We start from the raw sequence: 26,044 nt of genomic DNA on the forward strand, positions 1-26,044 counted from the left end.
CAAGCATCAAGCAGTCTTCACAAACATTGTTGAAAAGTAGTCTAGGGTTAAGGAATAGGGTTGTTCTAAAGACATCAACAGTTTAGTTTATGTAAAATGTATGCCCTCCTAGATATCCCACAATCAGTTATAAGTGGTATTATAAATGGTAAAGTGGAAGCAACTACAGTAACTCAGCCACAAAGTAGCAGATCACATAAAGTAATCTTGTGAAATTAACAGCAGTTGGTATGTAGGTATAATATTTAGGTGGCCCAGTACTTTTGTCTTAATAGTGTTTCCTCTTCAGTTCCATTTTTCTTTTATGTCATGTTGTTGAGAGTGTTCAAAAACTTTTGGATTATACGAATTGACCCAAATTCATTTATGATATTTTATACCACTCTTGTTTATTGGACGTGGATTGGAGAACATCTGAGTATATGAGCAGTGTTTGAAGTTACAGGCCTACTTAGGACTTGTTGCAGCTGGTACAGTAATTAAAAGGTTCACAAGATGAAAATGATATTGTCAAAGTTCAACACTGGAACTAAAAACCCAAACTGAAAACAGGTCACCTGAAAAAACCTTTATTAGGAGAGTTTGAAAGGAGTGCTCTGTTCAGCTATTACAGCAATGAAATGGCTATGGTTGACTGAGAAACAACATTACTGACATATTGCTCATTACTGATGTCCTGTGAGTGACATTGTGATATTATCATGCAGTCAGTCAACAAAAATAATTATAAATGAATTCATTTGAGCTTACATTTTGTTGCAATTGATGTTTTTGCAAACATGTAACCACTCGACTACTTACTTGCGATATTTGTTAGGACAATATATAACCATGTAACTCGAATGTCCATTAAATTGTTTTACCAATGGTTTTATTTTTAGTGTGTTCATGCTTTTAAACTTGTGAAGTACTCTTTTCTTCCTTTAATCACCCAGGACTAATATCCTATCACTAATATCCTGAATATCTCAGCTGAGTCTTTCAGGTATTAGCCTTCAGATAAAATGTATAATGAATGTGTTGACTACTTCCTTGTGAGTCACTACGTCCTATCTCTTATTTAATGCCAGCACTGAACAAAGTTATCCTTTTGCTACTAGATAAGTAATATTATCAGATCACTAAACATTTGTCTTTCATCTCTGTGAGTTGTCAGACCAGCAGACAAATCGTAAAAATGAAACTCAGTCTTATCACATTCCTTTATGCACATCAGTGCAACACCCACAAACAGTCCACCATATGTACTGAATGCCTTGACTTTAAAAATTACCATTTAGATGTCAAAACCACGTGATGCTTTACAAGCAGTTTGCCATTATAACACAAAGTGGGCAATTGAGCCAATAAAGCTCATAGACTCATAGAAAAAAGAGTGACGCATCACACAAAAAAGTTTGAGAATATAATTTTATCGAAATCCTTAATAGCAAAAATGAGATATGTAGCATTCTTGGTATTCTGAAGTTGTGGTGTAAATCTATGTCCCAGTGGTCATTAAAATTACAGTTATAGCTGCCACGTGGCAACACTTGCTTGTAGAAGGACTTTTTAATGGGTGTAACCACCTATTATAAAGCTTTTATTTAGCTTTAGGTTGTCGGGGGTAAGTGCTGGATATTTTTTCACACTGCACAAATTAAAGAAGTAACAAACTATATCAAGATTCTATAAAGGAAATTAACCTTAGTTTTTGTTTTTGTTTTTTTTACTTTGCATTCACATTTTATGGGAATAAACTTAAACTTAAAATCAAGCACATTTTATATTCACTGTGTTAGGAACACTAACTTTTATCTTACTATAGCTCCCAACATTGTTATGCACTCTTTCCCGTTGACCCCACTTCTGTTTTTATGGGCAGTGATTCTTGTGAGTAAACCAATTCTGCCACATCAATTATTACCATTCCTACTGAGTCCTGTAATATTAGGACTTTGCTGCCAACTGGTGGTAGACAAATTAAAATGGAGATGGTATTGGCGTGAGTAGACCAAGCCTAGGTAATAAAGCAGGTCAAATAAAACATATTTTATTACAATATCAGCCTCTGCACTGAGAATTCTACTGAAATTGATAAAATTAATAATTTATGTCATGTCAGTATTTTGGATAAATATTTGTAACTGGCAAATTACAATAAGTAGAACCATATAGTGTAGTGTACACATTCTGTGCGGTTTCATTTTATAACTGTACTTGGTCAGTTTTTCCCCCAGCTTAAGTTTTAAGCAAACTAATTAACCATGACTAATATCAATAGACAAATCAACTCAGATGCTGGAGAAATGCAGATGAGAAATGTTGCACAAAAAGAAACAAAACATACCAAACTAATTCCCAGAAAGTTGATTCTGTTCATCTGGATGTTTAACTGGGACACTCCCACTGAAAAAGCTATGGGCAGAAGAACAGAATCAACTTTCTGGGATTTTCCTTACCTGGATGATTGAGCATGCACCAAGATAACAAAGTAATTGTAATCACTGCTGGATTAAACAGAAATGCAGCTGTGGGGTGGGAGTTAGGTTAGAAGTGAGTGTGCAGTACAAGCCACAGTTTATCATAGCCCACTCTGTAGGTGAACCTTAAAAGCAGAATTCCTGAAGCTAAGAGTACATACAGTTTGGGTGTTCCCCAACCCTGTAAGCTGTGTCTTACCTGTACATCTTTAGGCACTTTGTTACTACCAGCCTGTCACAAAAACCCATACTTGATTCCTAATTGTGAAAGGTGAAAGGTGAACCTTTCACAATTAGGCTCCACCCAACAACTCCAATTAGGCTCCACCCAACAAAACAACTCAAACCAAGCTCCACTCCTTGTGGGCAGGTTTGAGTTGTTTTTCTTCCCTTTATAAGCACAGGTGAAAGTAATTAGTGTCTCTTCATTTGAGGCTGGAGTGGTGTGTGTGAGTCCTTTGAGCAGAGCACTGGTGTGGTGGATCTTGATTTTCCAAAGACATAAACCCCATAGAAAATAATATTTTGATTCTGCCACTGTTGGGTCTGGCATTAAGGGTTGTGCTTTATCTTTAGAAGGCCCAATTCATGTGAGAGCCTTGTAGTTGACTTTCTGTGTTATTTGTTGATTGGAAGATGTCTCTGAGGCACAGAAAAGGGTCATTAAAATGATTGTAACAATAAGCTAGTAAGTTGCTCGGAATTGCATTATCAAGCATGGAAAGCATTTATAGGGTCTGTATATGGAGTAAAGCAAATAATATGTCATGTGAAGAATCCATTTGTCTCCTTCATATGTATATTACTATTGTCCCACCTTGTTCACAAAAACAGGATCGATCTTTTATTCTTCAAGGTTTTCACATCTCCAAACATTAGCAACACAGAGGTTACTAAATTGGTGTGGCCAAAGAGAGTGAAAATGTCTGCATATTGTCTGCTTGTGTTGATATGTTTATTTTTATGTGGTGAAGTCAGGTGACTTCCACTGCAAGCAAATGTCAGTACAAATACATAAAAACTATCTATTTATCTTTTTTGTTGTTGTTGCCTCAGAATTATATTCTCAAGTTCTCTTTCATGCTTTGGTACCAAAACTGCAAAGTCAGTGATGTATCTCTGTCTGAATTCACTGAGCTCCTCTTCTTGTTTTCTGGCTTCCACTTGATTTTTCCTCCTCTTCTCCTCCACTTCTTCTTCTTAGTTTTCTTGCAATATTTTCCATTCTTATTCCCCTGTTCTTTTCTGAGTCTATATTCTTCTGCTCTGTTTTTTCCTGCTCAAAATTGATTGAGCTTTTTCTGCCGTACTTGCTCCTCCAGTCTCAGTTGCTCATCTTGAAGGCTTTTTTCCTCCCACTCTTTTTGTTTTTTATTTGCAATTTGTATTTATTTTCCTCTTTATTTTGTTCCCATTGCTATTGTGCTCTCTTTTCCTCATCCTTTTTCTTAATAAGTTCATTCTTCTGTCTTTCTATCTCTTCTTCCTTCTCCTTCATAATCTTTTGGATTTCCTTTTGAATCTCAGACGTGTCGTAGTCACCATCAAAGGTCAAAGCAAAAAGAACAAAACTGCTTTACACTGACATATATTAACATGTCGCAATTTCTCACCAAAATTGCTATATAAATATATAAAATACCACATTTAATGCACCTGATAGCTATCAATAATGTACTTGTAGACTTTTTAAAAATTGACTTTCATGCAAGTACTCACCAGAAGAAGTATGTCAGATGTGCATGTAAATGACAGCGACCACAAGAAAAGCAATTCACATGATTCAGGGGGCTGGGCTTTGTCTTTGTATGACATTCCTATGAATCCATCACTAACTGAATAATTTAATAAGTGAAAAAGAGAAACATTTTTTTTGCAAGATATTTCAATAAAAGTTCATGAAAATTGTAAAAAGAAACATTTTTATTAAGCTTTCTTAATTTGTTTTCACGTATTCCTCAGACCTAATTTGGTAAATAAGCTACATTTCTTGATATAAATATCAAAATTACACTAAAAACAGTTATTATTGATACTGAAATTCAAAATGAGGCTTAATTTTATAACTCTGCTTGTCCATTGGTTATTTTAAGTGATGTAAAGAACAATGCCTATAGTCTGTTTTTGATGTAAACTCAATTGCTAACATATTAAGTAGTCACTAAACAAAAGGAACAACCTAAATCTAATTATACATTTAGGTTGTTTCTCAGTTATACTGAGTATGCAGTATAGTGCTAACCCCTAAACTGTCCACAAACTTTACCTAAAATCAGAGAAGAGAATTGTACCAGTATGATATGTTCAAAATCTGGCTTAAGTAAGTCACATGTAACACAAGTGTTCCCAACTTAAGCCTATTCCTTTCCCTGGAGACTGAAATGTACTGAAACAGTGACTGTGTTCGCCTACAGCTCTATCCTGTCGTTAAGTGATGACGTGACGAATCCTACTTCCGGGCCTAAAGTAGTCTGCGTTTAATATGGCTTTTGTGTTGTTAACATGTTTAATATTATGTATTTTCTTCTATTTAATCTCAAAAAGCTCCTAAAACAGTCAGTGATCACTGTTGACCTCCCTCGGCTTTTATTACCGCTAATCATTTATTTAAGCTCAGTTTTTAAAACCTTAGGATGTAACTACAGCCCAGCCCATGCAGCAGTATATGAATGACTAACCTCGTATTGTGGATGGATTATCTCACTTCTTCTCCTGGCTGAAGTTTTTTGGTCCTTTTACAGCATCCTGCCATGCGATTACATTTGTTCCTGACCACCGAGAACACTCACGTTAACTTTTATCGAGTGGAAAAAAAGTTAGCTTGTTTATATTATGCTAACATAGCTGTGTCGCTAGCGGTCACGTAGCACATCATTATATACCAGCTAGCCAAACTTCAGTAACCCTACAAACGTCACTGCTGTTTAGTTTTCTGTCTTCATTTATGTTGGAAGTGATAACAGAGCTGTACGTTTTAATTTGTTTCCAAAACCCCGCAGTCAGGACATGCTATATTGTATTTAGATAGAAGCTAGCGAGCTAACTTCCTGCAAACTTCTAACTCCGTTAAATGTCATAAATTCCGTTTTCATGGATGCCTGGATGTTAAACTCAATTGTTACACCTGGTAGAGCAGAACGCTGATCATTTTATTAAAGATGAAAGACTTTAGACAGTTTTTCAACTCTCAGTAATGCCATAGTGATCGTTTGATATATGGACCTGCAGCGGAGTTTAGGTCCAGACACAACTAGTGACGTCAGACTTAACGACCGGATAGCTATAGAACTTTCTAGCAGCACAGGAGTGCTTTACCATAAGCACAAAAAGGAAATTAAGTCATATGTGATGTAATGTTAGTCCAACCAGAAACAAACCAAACGACTTAATTATTGGTCAAAGCTAAAAGCACAGTGCCTACATTAAATCTTTTTACATATTGCTCATCCTTGTGTGTTCCATAGTGAGTGGTTTTCTTTATATGCTTACACAAGAAAAAAAATATGTCAAAGGCCGTTTTCATCTCTACTGCAAACCATTTCTTGGCAATTAGGAAATTTATATTCATCATGAGGTTTTAATGTGGGACACTGACAGTGACTATGTTTACATGTAGAAACGTACATATGGAAACTTGTTTTCTTTTTCTTTTCTTTCAAAGGAAATGGCCTCCATTAAACACTCATTGATGTGATAACTTCAAATGTTGCTCACATCCAAGTAATCATCACTAAAGTGTCATCATATCAGCATATCAATGTAAAAAGTCATAAGATGGAACAGTTTTTTTCTGTGGCTTTCCTCACGTGTTCCTGGATCCACTCATTTATTTCTTCGTCGTGAGCTTTCTGTAGTTCATCAATTTGTTTTGGTTCTGGACTATACCGTTTGAGCTCGCTCATTTCTTCTTCTTGTCTCATCTTCATTAGGTCAAAGTCCTTTTGATATGCCTTGTTCCTGCGCAGCTGTTGAATCATTAAATCGTTGGTTTTTTGTTGCTTTAGTTTCATATTCTCAACTTCCCTTTCATGCTTTGCTACCACAACTGCAAAGTCAGTGGTGTATCTCTGTCTGAATTCATTGAACTCCTCTGCTTGTTTTCTGGCTTCCTCTTGATTTTTCCTCCTCATCTCCTCCACTTGCTTTTCTAAGTTTTGTTGCAATTCTCTCCATTCTTTTTCCTCCTGTTCTTTTCTGAGTCGATCCTCTTCTTTTCTTCTGCATTCATGTTCTTTTTTTTCTTGCTCATATTCAGCTCTGAGTTTTTCCAGTCGTGCTTGCTCGTTCAGTCTCAGTTGTTCTTCTCGAAGTCGTTTTTTCTCCCACTCTTTTTGTTCGTTCTCCCAAGCCTCTATTTCTTTTTGTATTTCTTCGTTCCTTTGGTTTGCATATGTAGCTTCTTCCGGTTTTGATTTAATTTCTTTCTCTTTCTGTACCCACTGTTGTTGCTGAATTTCTTCCCTCCGTTTCCTCTCTTTTTCCTCTTCTGCTCTCTTTTCCTCCATCCTTTTCTTCTCCTCTTCCTCTTTCTTAATGAGTTCTTCCTTCTCTTGCAATGCTTTTTCTCTTGCAGCTCTTTCTTGTTGAATTTTTAGCTGTGCCTCTTGGAGTTTCTTTTCATGTTCTTTCTCAAGGTCCTTCTTCTGTCTTTCTATCTCTTCTTCTTTCTTCTTCATAATCTTCTGCATTTCCTTCTGAATTGCTGCCTCTGCCTCTTTGAACATTTCTGAGGTGTAGTAGCCGCCACCATTTTTCTTCACCATTGACTCAATCTTGGTGAGCAGCTGACTGACTTGAGAGCGGTTACTTCGATCATTGTTATTGAACAAATGGCATCGTCCTCCACAATCAGCTGTCAGTTTTTTTAGGAATCCTTCGCTGTCTTCTTCTATATAACTCTCAACTGTTTGATTTTTTAGGTCATCTCCTCTGGTGAATAAGATAATGATGAAGTCATTTGAATTCTTGCCAAAAAAGTTTTGGATGAGCTCCACAGTTTTTTTTTCTTCCTCTGTAAAACGACCGACCTGCAGGACGAGTAAGAACACATGAGGTCCGGGAGCCAACATTGTGACGCATTTCACGAGTTCCTGTTTAACATCATCGTTGGACAGACTTGTGTCGAATAAACCAGGTGTGTCCACCACAACAACAGGGTGCCCATTAATCTCTGTTGTTTCTTTTTGGCAGAGCTTGGTTACTGATTTCATACTGGGTTTCGAGTGGAAGCAGTCCCTTCCCAATATACTGTTTGCAGTGGCACTTTTTCCACTTCCAGTCTTACCAATCAACACGATTCTGAGATGATTCTGAATTTCTTTTTGTGGAATCTGTCTGTTTTTCAGAATTTGTTCTTTTTTCGGAACTTGTTCTTTTTTCATATTTATTTCAAAATGTATCTTCTTATTCAGTTCAGACATTACTTCACGTTTCAATCCAGGCAGTGGAAACCTTCGGCGAGGTCTTGGAATCATTGTTATTTTGAAGCCTGTTGATGCCTCACCTTTCATCTTTTCTACAGCATCCAATAACTGAGGGATCTGCTCTTGGTCATTGATGTTGAAGACAATGTATCGGCCAAAAAAGCTCTGAACAAGTTCTTGGATTTCTCTATTAGTTTTTACATAGTTAACAACATCTGGGTGTGTAGGATCTGACTCCACAGTAAAAAGAATCATGGTGTAGTTGTCAATTTGGGATGTCAGTGTATCTTTGATAGTCTTCACCTCTTTCTTGTCTTCACTGGTTGGAGGATCCAGCGGTAGAACCAAGATGAAGGCATGGACACCCTCTGGATCACAGAGGGAAATACTCTTGAATGCTTCCTTCTTTGTTTCCTCCTGAGGTTTTCCACAGAGAGCAGGCAGCTCCACCAGTGAAACCAGACGACCGCACACCGCAGCCTCATTTTTAATACACTGAGATGATTCAGATTCTACTTTTCTTTCACCCAGGATGGCATTTGCAGCTGAAGTTTTGCCAACTCCAAATCTCCCAAACAGCACCAAATTCAAAGGTTTTAGTTTTTGTCTTTGAGGTACTTCCATACTGGCCTGAGGGTTTACATTCAGTTCTGGGTTTAAAGGAGGAATTAAACGTGGACTTTGCAGGTTTTCCTTATCAACTCGAGGTCTGTCATACAGTTCCAAATTCAAAGAAGAGTTTTGATTGGGAATTTGAGGCTCTTCAGTCCCATGTCCAGATTCTTCTTGTGGTTCTTCAAGTAAGTCAGCAGTCTCTGTATAGTTCAAATGTCCTCCTCTGTTGTAAGCCACAATTTTTTCCATCTCTCCCATCAGTGTTTCACGATCTGAGTCACAGAAGTCTTTTTTGTCAAAGTCCAGTGTGTAATGCATCTTTCTGCAGTTCTGGATAAACTGATCTATTGCTGTATTCTTTGCTTCACCCTTTTGTGTTGTGATGACCATAGAGTATTTAAGGGCTTCACCACCAAACAAGCACAGGATAGACTTCAGAGTGCGTCTGTCATCCTCAGTGAAATCAGAAGGATTGAGTACGAGCAGGAGAACATTTGGTCCAGGGGGGCAACGGGCCACACACATCTTCATTTCAAGTTTCACTTTTTCCACAGGCAGACTGAAGAGGTCCGTGGTTTTTGCCACTGTTACAGGTATTTTTCTCCATTCTCCTTGGACTATAGATTTCTTCGGTAATGTTAGACGAATTGGATTCTTTTTCCCTGTGATGAAGTTGCTTAGTGCAGTCTTTTCATTATCATTCTTCCCAAATATGACAATCCTGAATTGAGATGCTGTAGAAAAACACAAAAAACATATTAAATGCCATATTGTTCCAATTTGCTTAGTGTCATAGTTGTCTTTTAATTTTGTGTTTTTTGTCTTGCATTGATCTAGTGAAGCTGTTTAATGATAGGGGTCTTCCTGTCATACAAAAGCTTGCATTTGTTAAGTCTGTATCTGCATTTGGTGTCACTTTAAGGTTTTCATTTCTTTAATTAATTGCAGCTAGTCATGAAAAATCCCAACATGGCAAAAGCACGGTGATAAGATGTTGAAAAGATGTGTTTGCAGATGTCTAAATAACAGCAATACGTGATTGTTTTTTTCTGTACAGTAAACACAACCCTCGTTTCAATGACCGTTACTAGGTTTACAAAGATTTAATTGATGATCAAATTTAACCCATGAATAACACTCCATAGATACCTATTGCTCTGTGGGACAGTAAGGTTGCTACCACTCTATATTGTAATCATTAGTTATTATTGATCTCAGACTCTCTTCCACAACATGTCTTTGTCCTGTCTTCCTCCACTCACCCCCACCCAGTCATGGCAGATGGACACCCCTCCCTGAGCCGGTTCTTTTGGCAGTTTCTTTGTATTGTAAGGCAGTTTTTCCTTCCCACTGACACCCAAGTGTTTGCTCATAGTGGGTCATCTGCTTGTTTGGTTTCTCTGTTTCTCTGTCTTTACCTTACAATATAAGGCGCTATTAGGACATTGTTGTTATAATTTAGTGCTATATAAATAAAACAGAATTGAAAAGTTCAGAGGGTTCTGGTGAAAAAAAAACAAGGATCATCAGGGGAAAAAGAGCTGCTAAACACAATGCACACACACACACACACACACACACACACACACACACACACACACACACACACACACACACACACACAGTAAAGTGTCTTTTGGTGGTCCAAAAATACCTGTAAGCTCACATTCCTGGTGAATGACTTTACAGTGAACTTGCTACTTGGATAATGTGTGGAATGAAAGATGTCAAAGTCTTTCAACTCTTTTGGGAAGTCTTTCAGTGTTTAATAAATATTCAAACTCATGGATCTGTTACTTAAACATCTTTAAGTGTTGCTAGCTTGTATTTACTTTCTCAAATAGCAACCATCCTGAATGCAGGGATATTTTTGGCCATCTGCTGAACTCACCACGTGCTGCCATGTTTTCACCTTTTTGACCTGGAAACTTCAGCTGGACAAAATGGTGGAATCTGTTGGGGTTAAATGAAAGCAACAACAAGGGATTAACAATGAACTTGTGACACTATCTATATATATATATATATATATATATATATATATATATATATGTGTGTATATATATATATATATATATATGTGTATATATACACTCAGCAGATACAACCTTATGAAACAGGAGTGTCTACCTGTGGTATTTATGGGAGTGTTTTCTACAATGAGCTTTTCAGAACCATGAACTAAAGACATTAATTTGATTAGAGTTTGAATTAGAGGTCCTTCTGTATCTGCTCACTGACTTATTAGACTCATTTAACAGGGTGTGTCTAAGGTATCTCTCCTTTTGTTCGTTTGGATGTGGCAGTTTTTCTTTAAATCAGCTGACTTTGTCACACAAGAAGAAGCTAACAAGTGTTTAAATAATGTAAAATGTATTCTTAGATAATACATAAAGTGTTCTGGCATAAAACTATATTTCTGTGGTATCTTGGCAAATGTAATAATTAAGCATTAGTACATGTATATGATGAATACAGTTCAATGAATAATCTCTGACTTAAATGGCTTCAGCATAAATAACCTAAATATCTGAATTACATTTTGAGTCGAATTACATTGACATACTTAAACATGCTGCACTGAAATTGTCCCTTTGTCAGAGCATGTGGTAATACTACTTTTGATATACCTAAGCAAAAATACAATTAAAAGGTTGTTGTTGTTGTTTTGGTCTCTTTACAGTTTAAGGATAACCATTTGAACTCCACATATGTCCATGTATTTTAAATTTTTGTTAAATATACTTTAATGTAAGTACTCACCAGATGACTTCCTCATGGTGTCAAAGCTAATAATGAAGGTAGCACCCTAAAAGGAAAGCAGCTCACGTACTTCACTAAGGCGGAGCTGTGCTTATTATGACAGACAGGTGACTTAACCTATAACGATGACTGACAACTGTGGTACGTCAAGGAAACAGATACTGGATTTTTATGACTGTGACTTTACTTGTTCTCTCTACACTTATTTTTTCAAGTTCTTCCACAACCATAAGGCAAATGTTAGGGGCTCTAAACAAACAAAGTGTGGCAGTAAAAACTAGTATAACCTGTCCACAGGAGGATGTTCATAACTTTAGCCCACGTGAAATGAGAATGAAATGTTGGGATTAAATCTGAAGCATGCAAACAGTCAAGATATGATGCTGCTGTTGTGAAACTATTTCTAAAAGCACAGCTTCAAATGGGCAAAAAATTACTGATACTGAAGCTGAGGCTTCATACACCAATTTATATTTAATTAGTAGAAACCTAAACAGGTTGCCATATACAATTAATTTGGGTCAGAGGGCCCGGTGGCGCCAGTGTCCGGCAGCCTCGCCTCTGTCAGTGCGCCCCAGGGCAGCTGTGGCTACAATGTAGCTTGCCATCACCTGTGTGTGAATGTGTGTGTGAATGGGTGGATGACTGAATGTAGTGTAAAGCACTTTGGGGTCCTTAGGGACTAAATAAAGCGCTATACAAATGCAGGCAGGCCATTTATCTGTGTGTAACTGGAACAAAATAATAATCCCATGTATCCCAAGTATGCACTCATATTGTACCAGTTTTTTGAGTGTACTTCAGTTCAAATAAAAGAGTTTTAAGGGTTTAACCCTTCCCACTGACCTAAGGTATTTTATTATTATCCATTAAGGATATATATCAAAATGCATTTGAAACACAGACTCGTCTTCCTGGGTGTCACTGTCAGTGATTTGTAGGTTTCTGCAGCATGTCGTTAGTTGTTGGACTTGTTCTCAGCATTTCCTGTTGGCTTACAGAAATTTTGCACCAAAGCAAAAAAAGCAAAAAAATATGCATGTTCAGGTGACATTTCCCGTTTGCTAGTGACATCTGTAGCATGATTTGTTTTGTTTCGATTTTGACTCAACAAGTAAAGTGGTGTGGTTCTCTGAAGGAAAAACAAACCTTGGCAGCACCCAACCGCCCCCCCCCTCTCTCTCGCTTCAGTAATGATGCCTGAAACATGAAACACCTTGTCAAACTATGCACCTGCCCAACCCTTTCCTTTCAATCTGACAATGTTCTGCGTTATCAGAAAGGAAAGAAGTGGTGGAATGTAACATAGTACTTTTTTCTTCTTTTAGTCTCCTACAGTTAGTTATTATTTAGGTATAAGATCATATTCATCCATTAATGTCTGCTAATAAATCTGCTAATAAATTATTTTTCTTTGTGATACACAAACCTACCTGGCAGTATATAAAGTTATTGTGCAGTAAAAATATACAAGGATGCAGTAAAACTCTGACCTACTGTAATGAAGAGCCAATTGGAGTCTCAAAAGTCTCAAACTAGACTCTCATGTTTATTTAGACTTTAGTTTGATTCCATTCACATAATTTATAATACAAGTCAATGCAAACTAAAGAATAGGTGGTCCTACAGGTCAGTCACCTTTTATTAGTTTATTTCAATATGTTCACTTCTGTAAAGATTTTTTTTCTCAATCAGTCAAGCTTAATTTGTGTAGCATATTCTATTGAGATTTAAAGTGAAGATTTACATATGAATAATAAGCTGATAATAACAGACAACAAAACAAGCAACCAGAACATTTATAAGGAGTGTGCCAAAAAGAAGAGGTCAGTGTAATAACACACTGAAGTAAAGTTTGTATGTTGACAGTCAACAGAGCTGACACACATACATGTTCCGTCCTCGTCGTAGCTGTCCTTTGGTGCAGAGCTCAACTAGAAACACCAGCTAAAAAGTAAAATCAATAATCACAAAGTGGTTTTCTGTGCAGCACCATTACTTATTTATTTTCACCTCTTTATGACCAATTTAACAAAGTGACCGGTAGCAATCTCCAGCTGATTGGCACTGCAGTGTAAGACATGCTTTCTCTGCCAGTGTGGTGATTGGACGATCTGATATCCTCGTGTTGGTGTTGTTCCCTCGTCATCATAAATAATGTTGTTCCGGGTTCAAAATTGCAAGTGACCAATCACCTTCTCCTGAGGTCATCCGCGACCTTGAAAAAAACGAGAAGAGAAGAGAAACCGCCTCTGTAAGGACAATATGTATAATGCTTACCGTTTATTGAAGAAAAGTATCCTGAAATGCAAAGAATTCAAGTTCCTGGATCGGCGGACAGAAGCGGTTTCTCTTCTCGCAAGTGAAGTAGATTTTTCAAAGGCACAAAAGGGCGACGTCACAACAATGTGATTGGTCACTTGCAATGTTGAACATGGAACAACATTTATTATGATGATGTGGAAACAACACCAACAGGAAGATATCAGATCGTCCATGGTGATTAATAACATGAATATAAGAGAAAATATGAGAAAATAAGAACAATATTTTTTTTTTCAAAAGTGTTGTTGCAGTCTTTGCCTATTTTTGTACATAAATTTATCACCGGAGTGACAATTTTCAAGAATAAAAGGGTCCCTGTGAAATAAAAATAAATGTGCTTTGTCAGCAATTCTGCATCTTCCTTTTCCAATTGTCTTTTAAAAAAAAGAATACATATATATTAACAGAGTAAATGCTTTTTAGTAAACTTCATTTGACCTGTGTCGAATGGCAAAAAAGAAAAGAAATCCAAAAATGTCTACAAAGTGAAACTTGCCACCCTGGCTGTCTTTTACAGCTACTCTGACCTGCATGTGCAAAACCCATTAGCTATGGTGATCACTTTATTTATACAGACTTTACATATAATACATCTAACGCTGAAAAACTGAACAACACTGAAACGCAAAACTTCTCATAAAATGCTACAAGCGCTATTTTGTGTGGCTTTCTTCACATGTTCCTGAATCCACTCATTTATCTCCTCTTGATGCGCTTTTTTCAGCTCATCAATTTGCTTGTTTAGCTGCTCTTTACTGTCAAAGTGCAAACTTGATAATTTTAGGTTAGTCATTTGAATTTGTTGTCTTTTCTGCAGCTTGTCGAAGTCTTTGTCATAGGCCTTTTTTCTCCTGAGCTGCATTATCATGAAGTCATTTTGGTTTTGTTGACTCTGCCTCAAATCTTCTGTTTCATTTCTATATTTTTCCATCTCAGCTGATAAATCCTGGTTAAATCTCTGTCTGAATTCATTGCATTCTTCAGCTTGTTTTCTGGCCTCCTCTTCATGTTTCCTCATCATTTCTCCCAGTTCCTTCCTATAGTTTTCTTTCAGTTGTCTTTCCTCTTGTTCTCTTCCGATTCGTTCCTCTTGTCTTCTTTTGATTTCATATCTCTCTAGTTCCTGCATAGCTTCCTCTCTGAGCTTTTTAAGTTGTCTCTGTTCCTCCCAAAATCTCTCTTCCTCCTCTAAACATTGTTTATCCCACCATGCTCTTCTTTCCTCTTCCCAAGCCTTTCTTTCTTTTCTTATTATTTCTCTGTTCTGTAATAAAATCCCATCAGGAATCACTCGTCTTTGTATTTCTTTCTGCAGAGCTTCATCTTCTTTATCCCACTTATAAATTTGGTCCTTCTCCTCCAATTTCTTAGTCCTTTGTTCTTCTTCTCTCTTTTTTCTTTCTCTATTCATATTTTCCTGTTGGTTCTTAATGCAACCCTCCATTTTTTTGGCTACCTGGGCTTGGTTTGCTTTTATTTCTTCTTCAAATTTGGCTGTTAGGTGTGTTACCTTGTTCCTCTTCACTTGCATTTCCTCCTCATATTTTCTTATAAGATCCCTCTTTTCACTCTCTATCTTTCTTGCTTTGTCTTTCATGATCTTCTGCATTTCCATCTGTATTGCTGCCTCTGCTTCTTGAAACATTTCTGAGGTGTAGTAGCCACCACCATTCTTCCTCACCATCATTTCAATTTTGGTCAGAAGGTGACTGACTTGAGAACGATTGTTATGATCATTGTTATTGAAGACATGGTATCGCCCTTCACAATCAGCTGACAGTTGTTTTAGGAATCCTTCGCTGTCTTCTTTTATATAACTCTCAAATGTTTGACCTCGAAGATCATCTCCTCTGGTGAATATGACAATAATGAAATCCTTTGTCTTCTTACCGAAAAAGTTTTGGATGAGCTCCACGGTATCTTTTTCTTCCTTTGTAAAGCGACCAATCTGCACCACCAGTAAGAACACATGAGGTCCAGGAGCCAGTAAGCTGATACATTTAACAAGCTCTTGTTCAACTTCTTTATTGGACAAAATCGTGTCAAACAAGCCGGGCGTGTCAACCACAACGACAGGGCGCCCGTCAATCACTCCTGTTTCTTTCTGACAAACACTTGTCACAGACTTCAGACAGACTTTTGAATAAAAGCACTGTTTGCCCAGCATGGTGTTTCCAGTGGCACTCTTCCCAGAACCAGTTTTCCCAATCAGCACCATCCTGAGAGGCTCTCTGCTTTGCACCATCCTAATAGGTGGTGTCCAGCGATGTCTATAATTTTCTGGCTTTAAAAGGGATACATGTCTTGAAACTGGTTTCAGTGGAGGTTTTGGAAACATATCTTTTGTGAAGCTTCTGCAACCGACAGTTCTCATTGTTTCCACAGTACGTAACAAATCAGCGACTTGATGCTTATCCTTTATGTCAAAAACGATGTGTTGTTTACCGCAGCGCCTATAGAGCTCTTGGATGTCTTTGTTGTCTATTAGAATCTTCTCCACTGCTGAAGACTGGTCAAGATTTGGATTTTCAACAATAAAAAGCAAGACAGTGAACTTATCGATCACACTCTTGAAAGTATTCTTGATGGCTTCCAGTTCTTTCTTATCTTCATCAGTAGGATGGTCCAGTGGAAGGACCAGCATGAAGGCATGGACACCCTCAGGTTCACAGAGGTCGACACACTTGCACGATTCATTCATCGCCGTCTCTTTAGGTTTTCCGTGCAAAGTAGGCAGCTCCAGCACAGAAACACGACGGCCACAAACCTCTGCCTGGTGTTTGGTCAACTCTGATGAGCTCTTAGATGGAATACATTTTCTTTGTCCCAGAATGGCATTAACAGCTGAAGTTTTCAAGCTTTCATTTCTCCCGCACAGAATCAGGTTTAGAGGGGATTTTGTAGTTGTAGGCACCACAATGGGATCAGCGTCTTCAGTAAAAGTTAAATACCCCCTGTTATCACTTACTATTTTCTCCATTTGTTTCATCAGTTCTTGAAGATCGTGTTCAAGAAAATATTTTTCATCAAGCCTGATTTTGTGCTGTCTTTGTCTGCAGTCTTGGACGAGTTGGTTCACTGAGGAATTCCCTCCCCTGTCATTATGTGTTGTGATGACCAATGAGTGTTTAAAAGCATCTCGTCCAAAGAAACTCACGATGAACTTCATTTTTTGTCTATCGTCCTCGGTGAAATCCAAAGGATTTACTAGGAGCAACAGAACATTTGGTCCAGGTTGGCAGTGTGCGATACACATTTTTATCTCATATCGCACTCTTTCTGCAGGCACAATGAAGATATTTGATGTTTTCAATAAAGTGAATGGAGTTCTCCTCCACTCTCCTTTAATTTCAGTAAACTGCTTGTTTTTCTTTTGATAAGGACAGTTATATCTTTCACTGATGAAAGTGCTCAGCGTTGTCTTATCGTCATTGTTTTTTCCAAGAATCACAATTCTGAGTTCAGATACTGTAAAAGACAAAAACAGAGGACAAAAAAAAGAAAACAAAGGCATTACATATTGCTGCAATTTTATGACAGGAAATTATCAACCCTTCTCTATTAATATCAAGATTAGAACAGGATTGCTATTATCCCAGGAAAGAGTAATGCTTTGTGCGCTGCAGAATACACTATTGTAGATCATTTGTCTGCTCTTTATTCAGTTTAATTCAATTTGATTTTGTTGATTAGGCGCCAAATCAAAACAGTTGTCTCCTCAAGGAACTTCATATTATACGGTAAAGAAAAGCCCAAGAATGACATGAACCTCTTGTCGTATTTTATGGTAACACAGGCCAAGGTTAGAGGTGTACATTTTCTCGATTTTCTCTCCAACTCACAGGTGTGTGTGTGTGTGTGTGTGTGTGTGTGTGTGCTGCCTTTATTCTTCTTTATGTGACCTATATTATTCTTGCACACAAACATCATCTGGACCTACCAGTTGCCATCTTGTGCAAACAAAACTCCACCACACAGAAGTTCAGTTCAGTGTCTGTTAAATTTGAAAAAATTAAATACAATTATGAAGAGTTCAGTTCAGATTAAAAGCAAAATTAATTCATTGTTTCATTACTGCAAACAATATAGCTAAAATATTTTTCTACTAGAAGCACAAATGTTCAGAAGTGAATGTTAGTATAAGGAGAAGAATTCGTTTCTCCAAAAAATCATAAACTGTTTCATAAACAAATGTATTTAAGGATAAGATGTTCACATGTTTAACCATTCAAGATTCTTTTGTGTGACAGTTGGAGGCTGGTGAATGTATAGAATTTAAACATAGATGTCGCCAAATATAGAATGGCATTATTCACCTGACCAGTATAGGAATAGTGAATAATAGTAGCCAAAGTATCAAGTACCATGCACCAAGCCATACTATAAAATACAATAAACATATAACTTAAAAAATGGTAAATGGCCTGTATTTATATAGCGCTTTACTAGTCCCTAAGGATCCCAAAGCGCTTTACACATCCAGTCATTCACCCATTCACACACATTCACACACTGGTGATGGCAAGCTACATTGAACACATACATGAAATAATTCAAAATCATTACACTCAACAAGTGCACGAGTATCAACCTTTTTAGTTTCTGCAAACTTTAACTTGACAGAAGTTGTGATAACAAACAAATATTTAATTTATAATTCAGACAAAAATTCTGAATTACAGCTTTCGTGCTGAATACTGATTTTGCTTTGCAAAGTAAAAATCTGCTGCACTTACCTGAGGCTGTGGTATATTTTACTGGAACATCATTCTGTCATATTTTTGGTTGAAGTCACCGTCATGTCGGTTTGTCTGTTTTCAAGGAAACCAGGATGAAAATAATGAAAAAAGAAACAACTTTTTTTCTATTAGAATTTTACTAAAGTTTCATGTTTGATAATGCTAAATTTGCAAAAATATTCAAAAATTTACAAATATGCATTACATTTGTAAATAGTGCTTAAAGGTCTTACTAATCTATGAACTAACCCCTCTGTAGAAATAGAATATAGACAGAAATACAAACTGGATTTACAAATGTATTTTCCAGAGTTTTGTACATTTCTATTGGAAAATAATTATTACTTCTAAACATGCTAATGACATCACCATAGACCTATGTAAGTTACGTTGTTTTTTGTCACTAAATATGCAGCAGGTATTTATTTGACCCCACTTAAGTGCTTTACCACACACTTTCTTTCCAGTTGTTGAAAGTTACGAATGACTAAACAAGATTTGGATTGCAGATATACACAAACAATATGCATTTAAACACACAGATATTCTGTTTTATACTTACCAGATACCAGATAGGAGAGCTGCTTCAAAATAGAATAATGTCAAGGAAGAGTTTGTGTGAGACCTAAACGGCAGGATACATGCACTGACAAACGCCTGCCAAGTTCCAAAAAGTATGAAATGTTTTCATTGTTCAGCCTGACAACAGAAACCTGACACCCTGCAGGGTTCCCATCAGCCACTCAGTTTCAATTATTTTTACAGCAATACATTCTATTATCTAATACTTTACTGACACAGTATTATAAAGAGCCTTGGGTCAGGTGACTAAAACATCTTCCTGATAGATTCAAAAGTCGAATGCTAACGTGCAATTATGCTAACAGCTGTGACGGGGAACTGAAAATACATGTAGTGAAAGTTGTAAATTTAACCCTAACCCTAACCCTAACCCTGAAAAGACACTTATTTGGACATATGTTTTAAAGCATTATCTAAAATAACTTTAACTTGATCTTGGTCATGAAAATCTAAACACTTTGTGTGTAGAATTACCAGTCAAATCTAATTTCTACTGGGCATTATTCTTCTACCACCAGTGTTGCTCTTTCAGAAAAGTCATGTATAATTGAGCACCATGCCTGTCTCTTAAAATGTCTCTGTTTATAGTAATATATTGGGTTTAGCTAGATTCCCATCAGAAAAACTAGACTGAAGTGAAACTCCAACTTTAGGGCCCTCCCATTAAAAACACAGCAGAGTCTAAAATTACCTTAATGGGCTTGCATGGTGCAGGGCTGGAAAAACTGGTAATACTGATCCAAGCTAAGACACATCCACATTATCAAACTACACATTTAATAACCTCTATCTATTTTTAAAAAAAGGTGTGTCAGGACATGAGTTCACTTCCCTGTTGAGTTCCTGGAGATGCTTTCAAATGATCCTCTTCTAAGACAAACAGGCTTTTATCTGAAAAGACTGATGAGGCAACAGAGCAGGATTCCTGCATTTATGTTCGTGCTCGAGATTCTCGAGTTACAAGTCGGTCTTTGATCCTTTAGACTCAGTCTGAAGTCATGACTTTATGACATTTTGTCAGCTCGAATGGTTTAACACATTCAAGCAAATGAAGACACATACGCACTCCTTGTGAGGTGTTGGAGTTGTGTGATTTATAATCCTGAACCGCGCACATGGACGGGCATGTGTTATTATTGAAAACCTGATTATAAAGCTTTTACCTTTGCTTTCTATGAAAACAGACAACAGAAGAAGATCAGACGCTTGACGACGCTGCCCCACTGATCTGCCAGACGAATCGTTTTGAACTCTGTCGGCTGCTGTAAGGCAGCAGGGGTTTTTATTTTTCATACCGCAGCCTGTTGGGCGTGTTTGATTTATAACACAGCCCCACCTGAAAGTAGTGGCATGTGTTCAATACGCATGTTTTCAATACATACATTTGTTTTAATGCATACAAGCTTCTGCATATTTGTGCACCCCTCTTTCTCCTTTTTTTCCGGGGAGGTCATTGGGTGTGTTTGATTTATAACCCAGTCCCTCCTAGCTGTGTTTTCACATGGATCCAAAAACACCTTACTCCTGTCACTGTGTGGAAAGAATTAATAAAACACACACATTCTTAAACGCAGATCTTCAGGACTTGTCTGGCTTCATTAACTCCTCTCTGACATTATAACACATTACAAGAGGGAAATGCCTCATTCCTGTTATCATAGTCATGAACATTTACATAAGCAGATCTTTTAGTACTCACGTAACCTGGAAGGTCCATTTCAGTCCCTCAGTGTCAGTTGATAATAGCAATTATCTGCAATAGTTTGCCAGGACTTCACGGTAGACAATGGGAAAGGTGTGCACTGTTAATAAACCGAAGTGAATTTAATTAGTGTAGTCCTATAAAAATCTTTCTAAACACACATCTTGCCACTTGATAGGCGTCTTTGAAATACTTACTTAGTAGTATTTGTATTTTATTTTGTTTTTTACAAATTAGACTACTACAGCTGTGTCTTTGGGGGGCGGAGCCAGGGTCATTATCAACTACTATTAAACCAAAATAAAGTATTGCTGTGCTGAGTGTTATCATGCATTCAAATTGTGCAACTTTTGCAGGAATGCATGGTGATCATGGGAGCTCTAGATGTTATTGTTGCCATCAGTGTGTTTCAGTATCTTATGTTGTAAAAATCATATAAATCTTTTAAACTGATGAATCTGAGAGGAAGACCATTTTAAAGAGATTTATGATGCTTCTGTTTTCTGTTATTTTTGTCTCCCCCAATGTTAAGTGCAAATGTAACTCATATTTCTGTATTTCTAAGTCCTCCTTTTAATTTGTTTGTCTCTATGTTTGATTTTTACATTTTCTTCCATTTCCTCCCTTGTTAGTTTTATGTTTCGTAACTTAATTAATTAAGCATAATGTCACTGGCTGACTCCCACCTCCCTCTCCTGTCTGTCTGATTTTGCTTTGTATCATCTTTAACTTTTTTGTGTGTGTGTTTTTCTGCTTTAACGTTTGTCCTCCTTAAATTCTCCAACTCTCACTGTTTGTTCAACCCTTTCTTCCCCAGAGAGTCACTTGACCAGAAAAAATAAAGTTGTCTAAATTCTGATTGTATATCTTTCTATAGATACTTTCAGGAGAACTGATGTCTCCTTGAAGATACAAAATCAATCTAAAATAAATAAATACATTATTAGTATTGAGTGTTTCTTGGATGAGCAGGTTCAGTGTTGAGGTGTTTTTGAAACATCAAGTCAAATTTTATTAATTGAACATTTCTTATACTGAGGAACTTGGTGCACTTCGAATGGAAATTTAAAAAAAGAAAAAGGAGTTATGGTTTGTATTAAATGTAATTTGATTTCACTTTAAGTGGTTGTCACAAGCTGTTTGCACAGACTAGGTTTTCTGGCTCAAAGGCACTTTGGCAAAAAAAAAAAAAAAAACAAGGGAGTCGTGAGGGAGTTGAACCTGTGACCTCTGTTACAATCTGGTCTGTCTGACACTGTACGGCCCCGGTGGGAGAAAAACATGTGGGAAAGTGTTTTAAAATAGTGTGGGTATGAAAATGTGGTTTTGAATGTGGATTTCGCTCATGTTGTTACAAAGATGTTTTTGGGTGGATGAGGTGTTTGTTTTAGCGGTGGTGTGACCCGGGAACCGACAGCCCAGTGGCTGCATGTTTGAACAATATAATGGTGATTAGTTGGTCTGAACAGAGTGAGAGACACCAGATATTTCCCATAAATCATTCGGATTTGGTCCGATGTGAAATTAAGCTGTTATCAGATGGGAAGCTTTTGTAAAATCAGACCTGGAAAGAGTCACCAACCACCTCACACCATCTTGTTTCCAGGACTGTTTTTATCCGAAGTAGGGTTTAAGGACAGTTTGTTCAACATTTTCATCAAAGTTGTTATCCACACATCTATAAATCAGGCATGCGCTTATCTTCGATGTCTTTTCTTTATTGTTTTAGAGAGCTTTGGTGCTGCTTCACTTCTAGGTAAAGAGTAAAATTACATGGCTCCTTGCAGGGAAAATTAAGTTATTTCCTTCCAGAAGTCCAGCGGTCTGTACCTATAAAAGAAAAATATGTTTAAGATGTGCTTTACACTTAATGGTCTGTGGCTGTCTCTGTATGTTTTTATATATAAACCTCTGCAGTCTATATAAACCTCTCCTCAGGGTGGGTTCCTCTTAGCCAGGTACATACAATGGCCTTCACTCTCCAGAGTCAGCACACAGTTAATGCTAGAGTCACACCACTGCTTGAAGACTTCTGCACAACCAAAGTTATGGAAAGGTCTGCGACCACATCTTTAAAGATACTTTGGTGTGTCAAGGTGGTGATAAACTGTGATAAGACAGCAACAGTCTGCTATCACGTTGTGACTACATGTGGTCAAGTTGGCAGTTACGTCCAATCTGTTTGTGATGATATTGTGATTAACCGGGAAAAATGACAAACCTGTTGCTGTCCACACACACAGAAATTTACTCTGAATGATCACATTCGGATTCCAGCCACGTTTTAAGGCAGAAATCTAAACATTCTGCCATAAATATACTGATGTTGCTTTTGCAAGAAGTCATGGATTTAACTGCACCCTTTGTTGAAACCTGTGTTCAGCAACCTATAGGACGTTGGAGGTCGCTTGAGTCCCATATTGCAAAGAGACACACTGCAGATAAGCTGTGCTCTATGGTGCAGAAAAACACGTATAGATTGAAAAAAATCTTTGCAGTGATTGCTGGCAATGTTAAAATTATATTAATTTAAAAAAATCAGTGAATAAAAAGTCTGTAGAAACAATACTCAACTTGAGAAAAATGATGAGACACCTCAGACTCGACTCGAAGTAAACAGCAATAGGCGAGTCTTTGTGGACTTTGTGTAATTGCAGACTATTCCAGAGGCTTTGGCAATAACAGAAAGCCTGCACGCCTTTAGTTTTTATATGTGAGGTTGGGACAGAGAGGAGCTGCTGGGAGGACGACCTCAGTGACCTGATCTGTAACCTGTAGGGCGCCGATCCACAGAGGGATAGATTAACATTAATGCTTTTCACTTTTGTTCAGCATTATTACTCTGAAAGTTTTTTGTTTGCTTGTTTGTTTTTTTTAACTGAACCACTATTGACCTCAATATTCTAATGCATATAATGTGGATATGTGTGTTCATTTGCATATAGTTTGGTGTGTTTTTTGTGTGTTCATAACTTTAAAGTTTTTATAGTTTTATTTGTTCGTAGTTATTTTTCTAAATTGTAATTTTCTTGCAAAGCTCAATTATATATTTTTGAAACATCACACTTTATCCACAAATCAGTTCTCAGGTTTGCCAATGAATGAATTTGTTTATATATCAAAATGGTTGCATTTATCTATTTAGTGTTTATTTCTTAACTTCGATTCAGCTAGAGAATATTTTGGTTTTCCTTCAGCTCTTCTCAAGTAAAACACCTTATTTTTTCAGGATGAATGCCTGAATTATGCACTCCCTGCAACTCCCAAGAAATATCACTACATGTTGGGATAAATAAATAAATAAACTGCACTAAATGTCTACCCTGCATTGTAATTTAAAAGTGACAACATGACCTGAGAGAGTGGTGAAGTTTACTTTTGATGCACTTTTCAAACTAAACATGCCTGTGTCTGTATTGTAGATCCTGCATCTTCTACAGAGCATGTATGGATATCCCCAGAGGAACAGAGCTGCTGGTTTGGTACAACGACTCCTACACCTCGTTCTTCGGTATCCCGCTGCAGTGCATCGCCCAGGATGAAAACTGTGAGAAAATGTCTCAATAATCTAAGTTGACCTGTCTAGTGTATGTATATGTACATATACGTATAGTGAGATTGATAAACATTTTTTTAAAATAAGCCTTAAATTTAGGCAAACGAAACAAAAAGACATTTACTGAATGTGTTTTTCTGTCCAAACTTTGTTAGGTCACACCTTCCAAATTTGTTGAAGTACAACATTATTTACATAGTTAAGAAAATGTGTTTAAAGGTCATCTGTTTCCTAGGAAGCAATAGGTTCACCTTCTTCAGCTGCCCTATGTTAAACTGAAGCACTAAAAATGGACTCAGATGTAAATTTGACTATGATATCTAAATGTCTGACACGTCCAAACATAAGCCAAACCTCTGCCCTGAAAACTGGCCTGCCTGCATTTAAAATCAGCTGTTTTCTTTGGCCATTCCTTAGCTTTTATTACTGACAGTATTTAAACTGGAGGAAATCTTTTGGCCTGCCACAAAAACAATGATACAAATGCATTTTCTTTAAAAAAAAAAAAAAAGAAAGAAAAAAAAAAAAGGGGATTTATTTGTCTGAAAAACCAAGCCAGCCAAAACAGGACTGGGGCAGGTCTTTTATTTGCTAAAATGTGGCCACGCTGTGGGTTAGTGTTGACACACTTGCCTATTTTCCTGTCCTTAAGTCAAATGAAACTAAGGATGTTTTCCATCAAGACTTCTCATTGTTTTCTTCTTTGAAAACCCACACGTTTCTAAAGCTCTCTCTACTCCAGAGCAGGTTGGGTTCAACGAGCAGTGTGTAGGGACGGTACTTTGCTCAGGGGTACCTCAGGGTAGCCGTTCAGTAGAGTCGAACCCACGACCTTCAGTCAGGCAGGGGCTCTGACTGATCTGCACCTACGCAACAACTACTTCAAACCACTTGGCGAGTAGCAGTGAAACTGAGAAAAGTGGAAGAGTGGTCTCCCAAAATGGCGGGTGTTTGCCTTCAGAGTAAAGGTTATATATTGTAATTTAAATATACTTGTTGTCCAAATCTTGTGTTTTTAGCAGCAGCAGAACACCATTTTATCAAAAGTTCACCTCTCCCCCATGAGATAAGAAAACGCTGTGAGGAATTTTTGCACAAAAACATGAGAACCAGGACGAGTTGAGAACCTGTTCCACATAGTCCACTCTTTCGTAATTGTCTGTCTCCAAGCTTATCAGTGTTTTTTATCAGTGTAGGTGTTTCCCTGAACGCTGAACATTGCAAAACAATGATGTTAAACTCATACCAAAGGAGCTGTTGCACACCTTTTCAGGATTTTTTTTTTGTTAGAACTGTGAAAAATCCCCTCTCCCTGACAGTGTTATGAAGAAATCCTTACCATCCATTTTTATAGGTTTTATTCACTCAAAGCACAGGTGCATGTATTAATATTATCGCCATATTATCAGGAAAAAGCATAAATATTGTTACAGTATTGGGTTTTTGTCATCGTTTCAGTATCTTTTGGATCATTCCCCCCTAGGCGCTATCCTTTTGAACTCATTGGAACAGATGTTTATCAAGAAGGTAACAGTGACTCAGATCCTTTACTGTATGCAAGAGTCATGCTTACTGGTATGTAGTTAGTCCACAAATGCCCATTGTGGGCCAGGAAAAACCCTGCTGAATCATATTCAAGCCTCGTTTCTGTTTTTACAGATCTACTTTTCCTACAAACGCACGAAACTGCTCAGGAATTAATACGAGAATTGATCAAAGAGCAAAATCGACGATTATAATAAAGTCAAGAAAAACTTCAACACCCATCCCTATTTTATAGGTGCTTTTTTTGGGCAAATACTAGCCAGTTATTTCATGCATTTTACTAAAATACTTAAAAGGTGAAATTAAAAATAATGCATAGGCAGCTTAGGTCT

General features: G+C 37.2%; 3 protein-coding genes across 4 annotated transcripts in view; 1 reads left to right on the forward strand and 2 right to left on the reverse strand.

The window, feature by feature from the left end:
• The window catches only part of prdm6 (PR domain containing 6), a 127,713-nt gene that overhangs the window by 63,317 nt on the left and 38,352 nt on the right, over positions 1-26,044 (forward strand). For both annotated transcript variants that reach the window (XM_085295433.1, XM_085295434.1), the window contains exon 6: positions 24,034-24,158. In XM_085295433.1, the coding sequence (XP_085151559.1) occupies positions 24,034-24,158 (125 nt within the window). The remainder of the gene's footprint in view (positions 1-24,033; positions 24,159-26,044) is intronic.
• On the reverse strand, positions 5,197-11,338 carry LOC146563066 (GTPase IMAP family member 8-like). Its single transcript, XM_085295430.1, has 3 exons — positions 11,264-11,338; positions 10,392-10,453; positions 5,197-9,234 (listed from the first exon to the last, which is right to left on the reverse strand). The coding sequence occupies exons 2-3, from the start codon at positions 10,402-10,404 to the stop codon at positions 6,230-6,232; spliced, it is 3,018 nt and encodes a 1,005-aa protein (XP_085151556.1). The 5' UTR covers positions 10,405-10,453; positions 11,264-11,338; the 3' UTR covers positions 5,197-6,229.
• Positions 13,030-18,409, reverse strand: LOC146563067 (GTPase IMAP family member 8-like). Its single transcript, XM_085295431.1, has 3 exons — positions 18,325-18,409; positions 17,529-17,582; positions 13,030-17,056 (listed from the first exon to the last, which is right to left on the reverse strand). Exons 2-3 carry the CDS (start codon positions 17,536-17,538, stop codon positions 14,223-14,225), a joined length of 2,844 nt encoding a protein of 947 aa, XP_085151557.1. The 5' UTR covers positions 17,539-17,582; positions 18,325-18,409; the 3' UTR covers positions 13,030-14,222.

The sequence above is a fragment of the Mchenga conophoros genome, linkage group LG12 (genome assembly GCF_057382185.1).
Source record: "Mchenga conophoros isolate Kocher_MC1m ecotype Shallow Benthic linkage group LG12, M_conophoros_male_GT1.1, whole genome shotgun sequence".
Lineage (NCBI taxonomy): Eukaryota > Metazoa > Chordata > Actinopteri > Cichliformes > Cichlidae > Mchenga > Mchenga conophoros.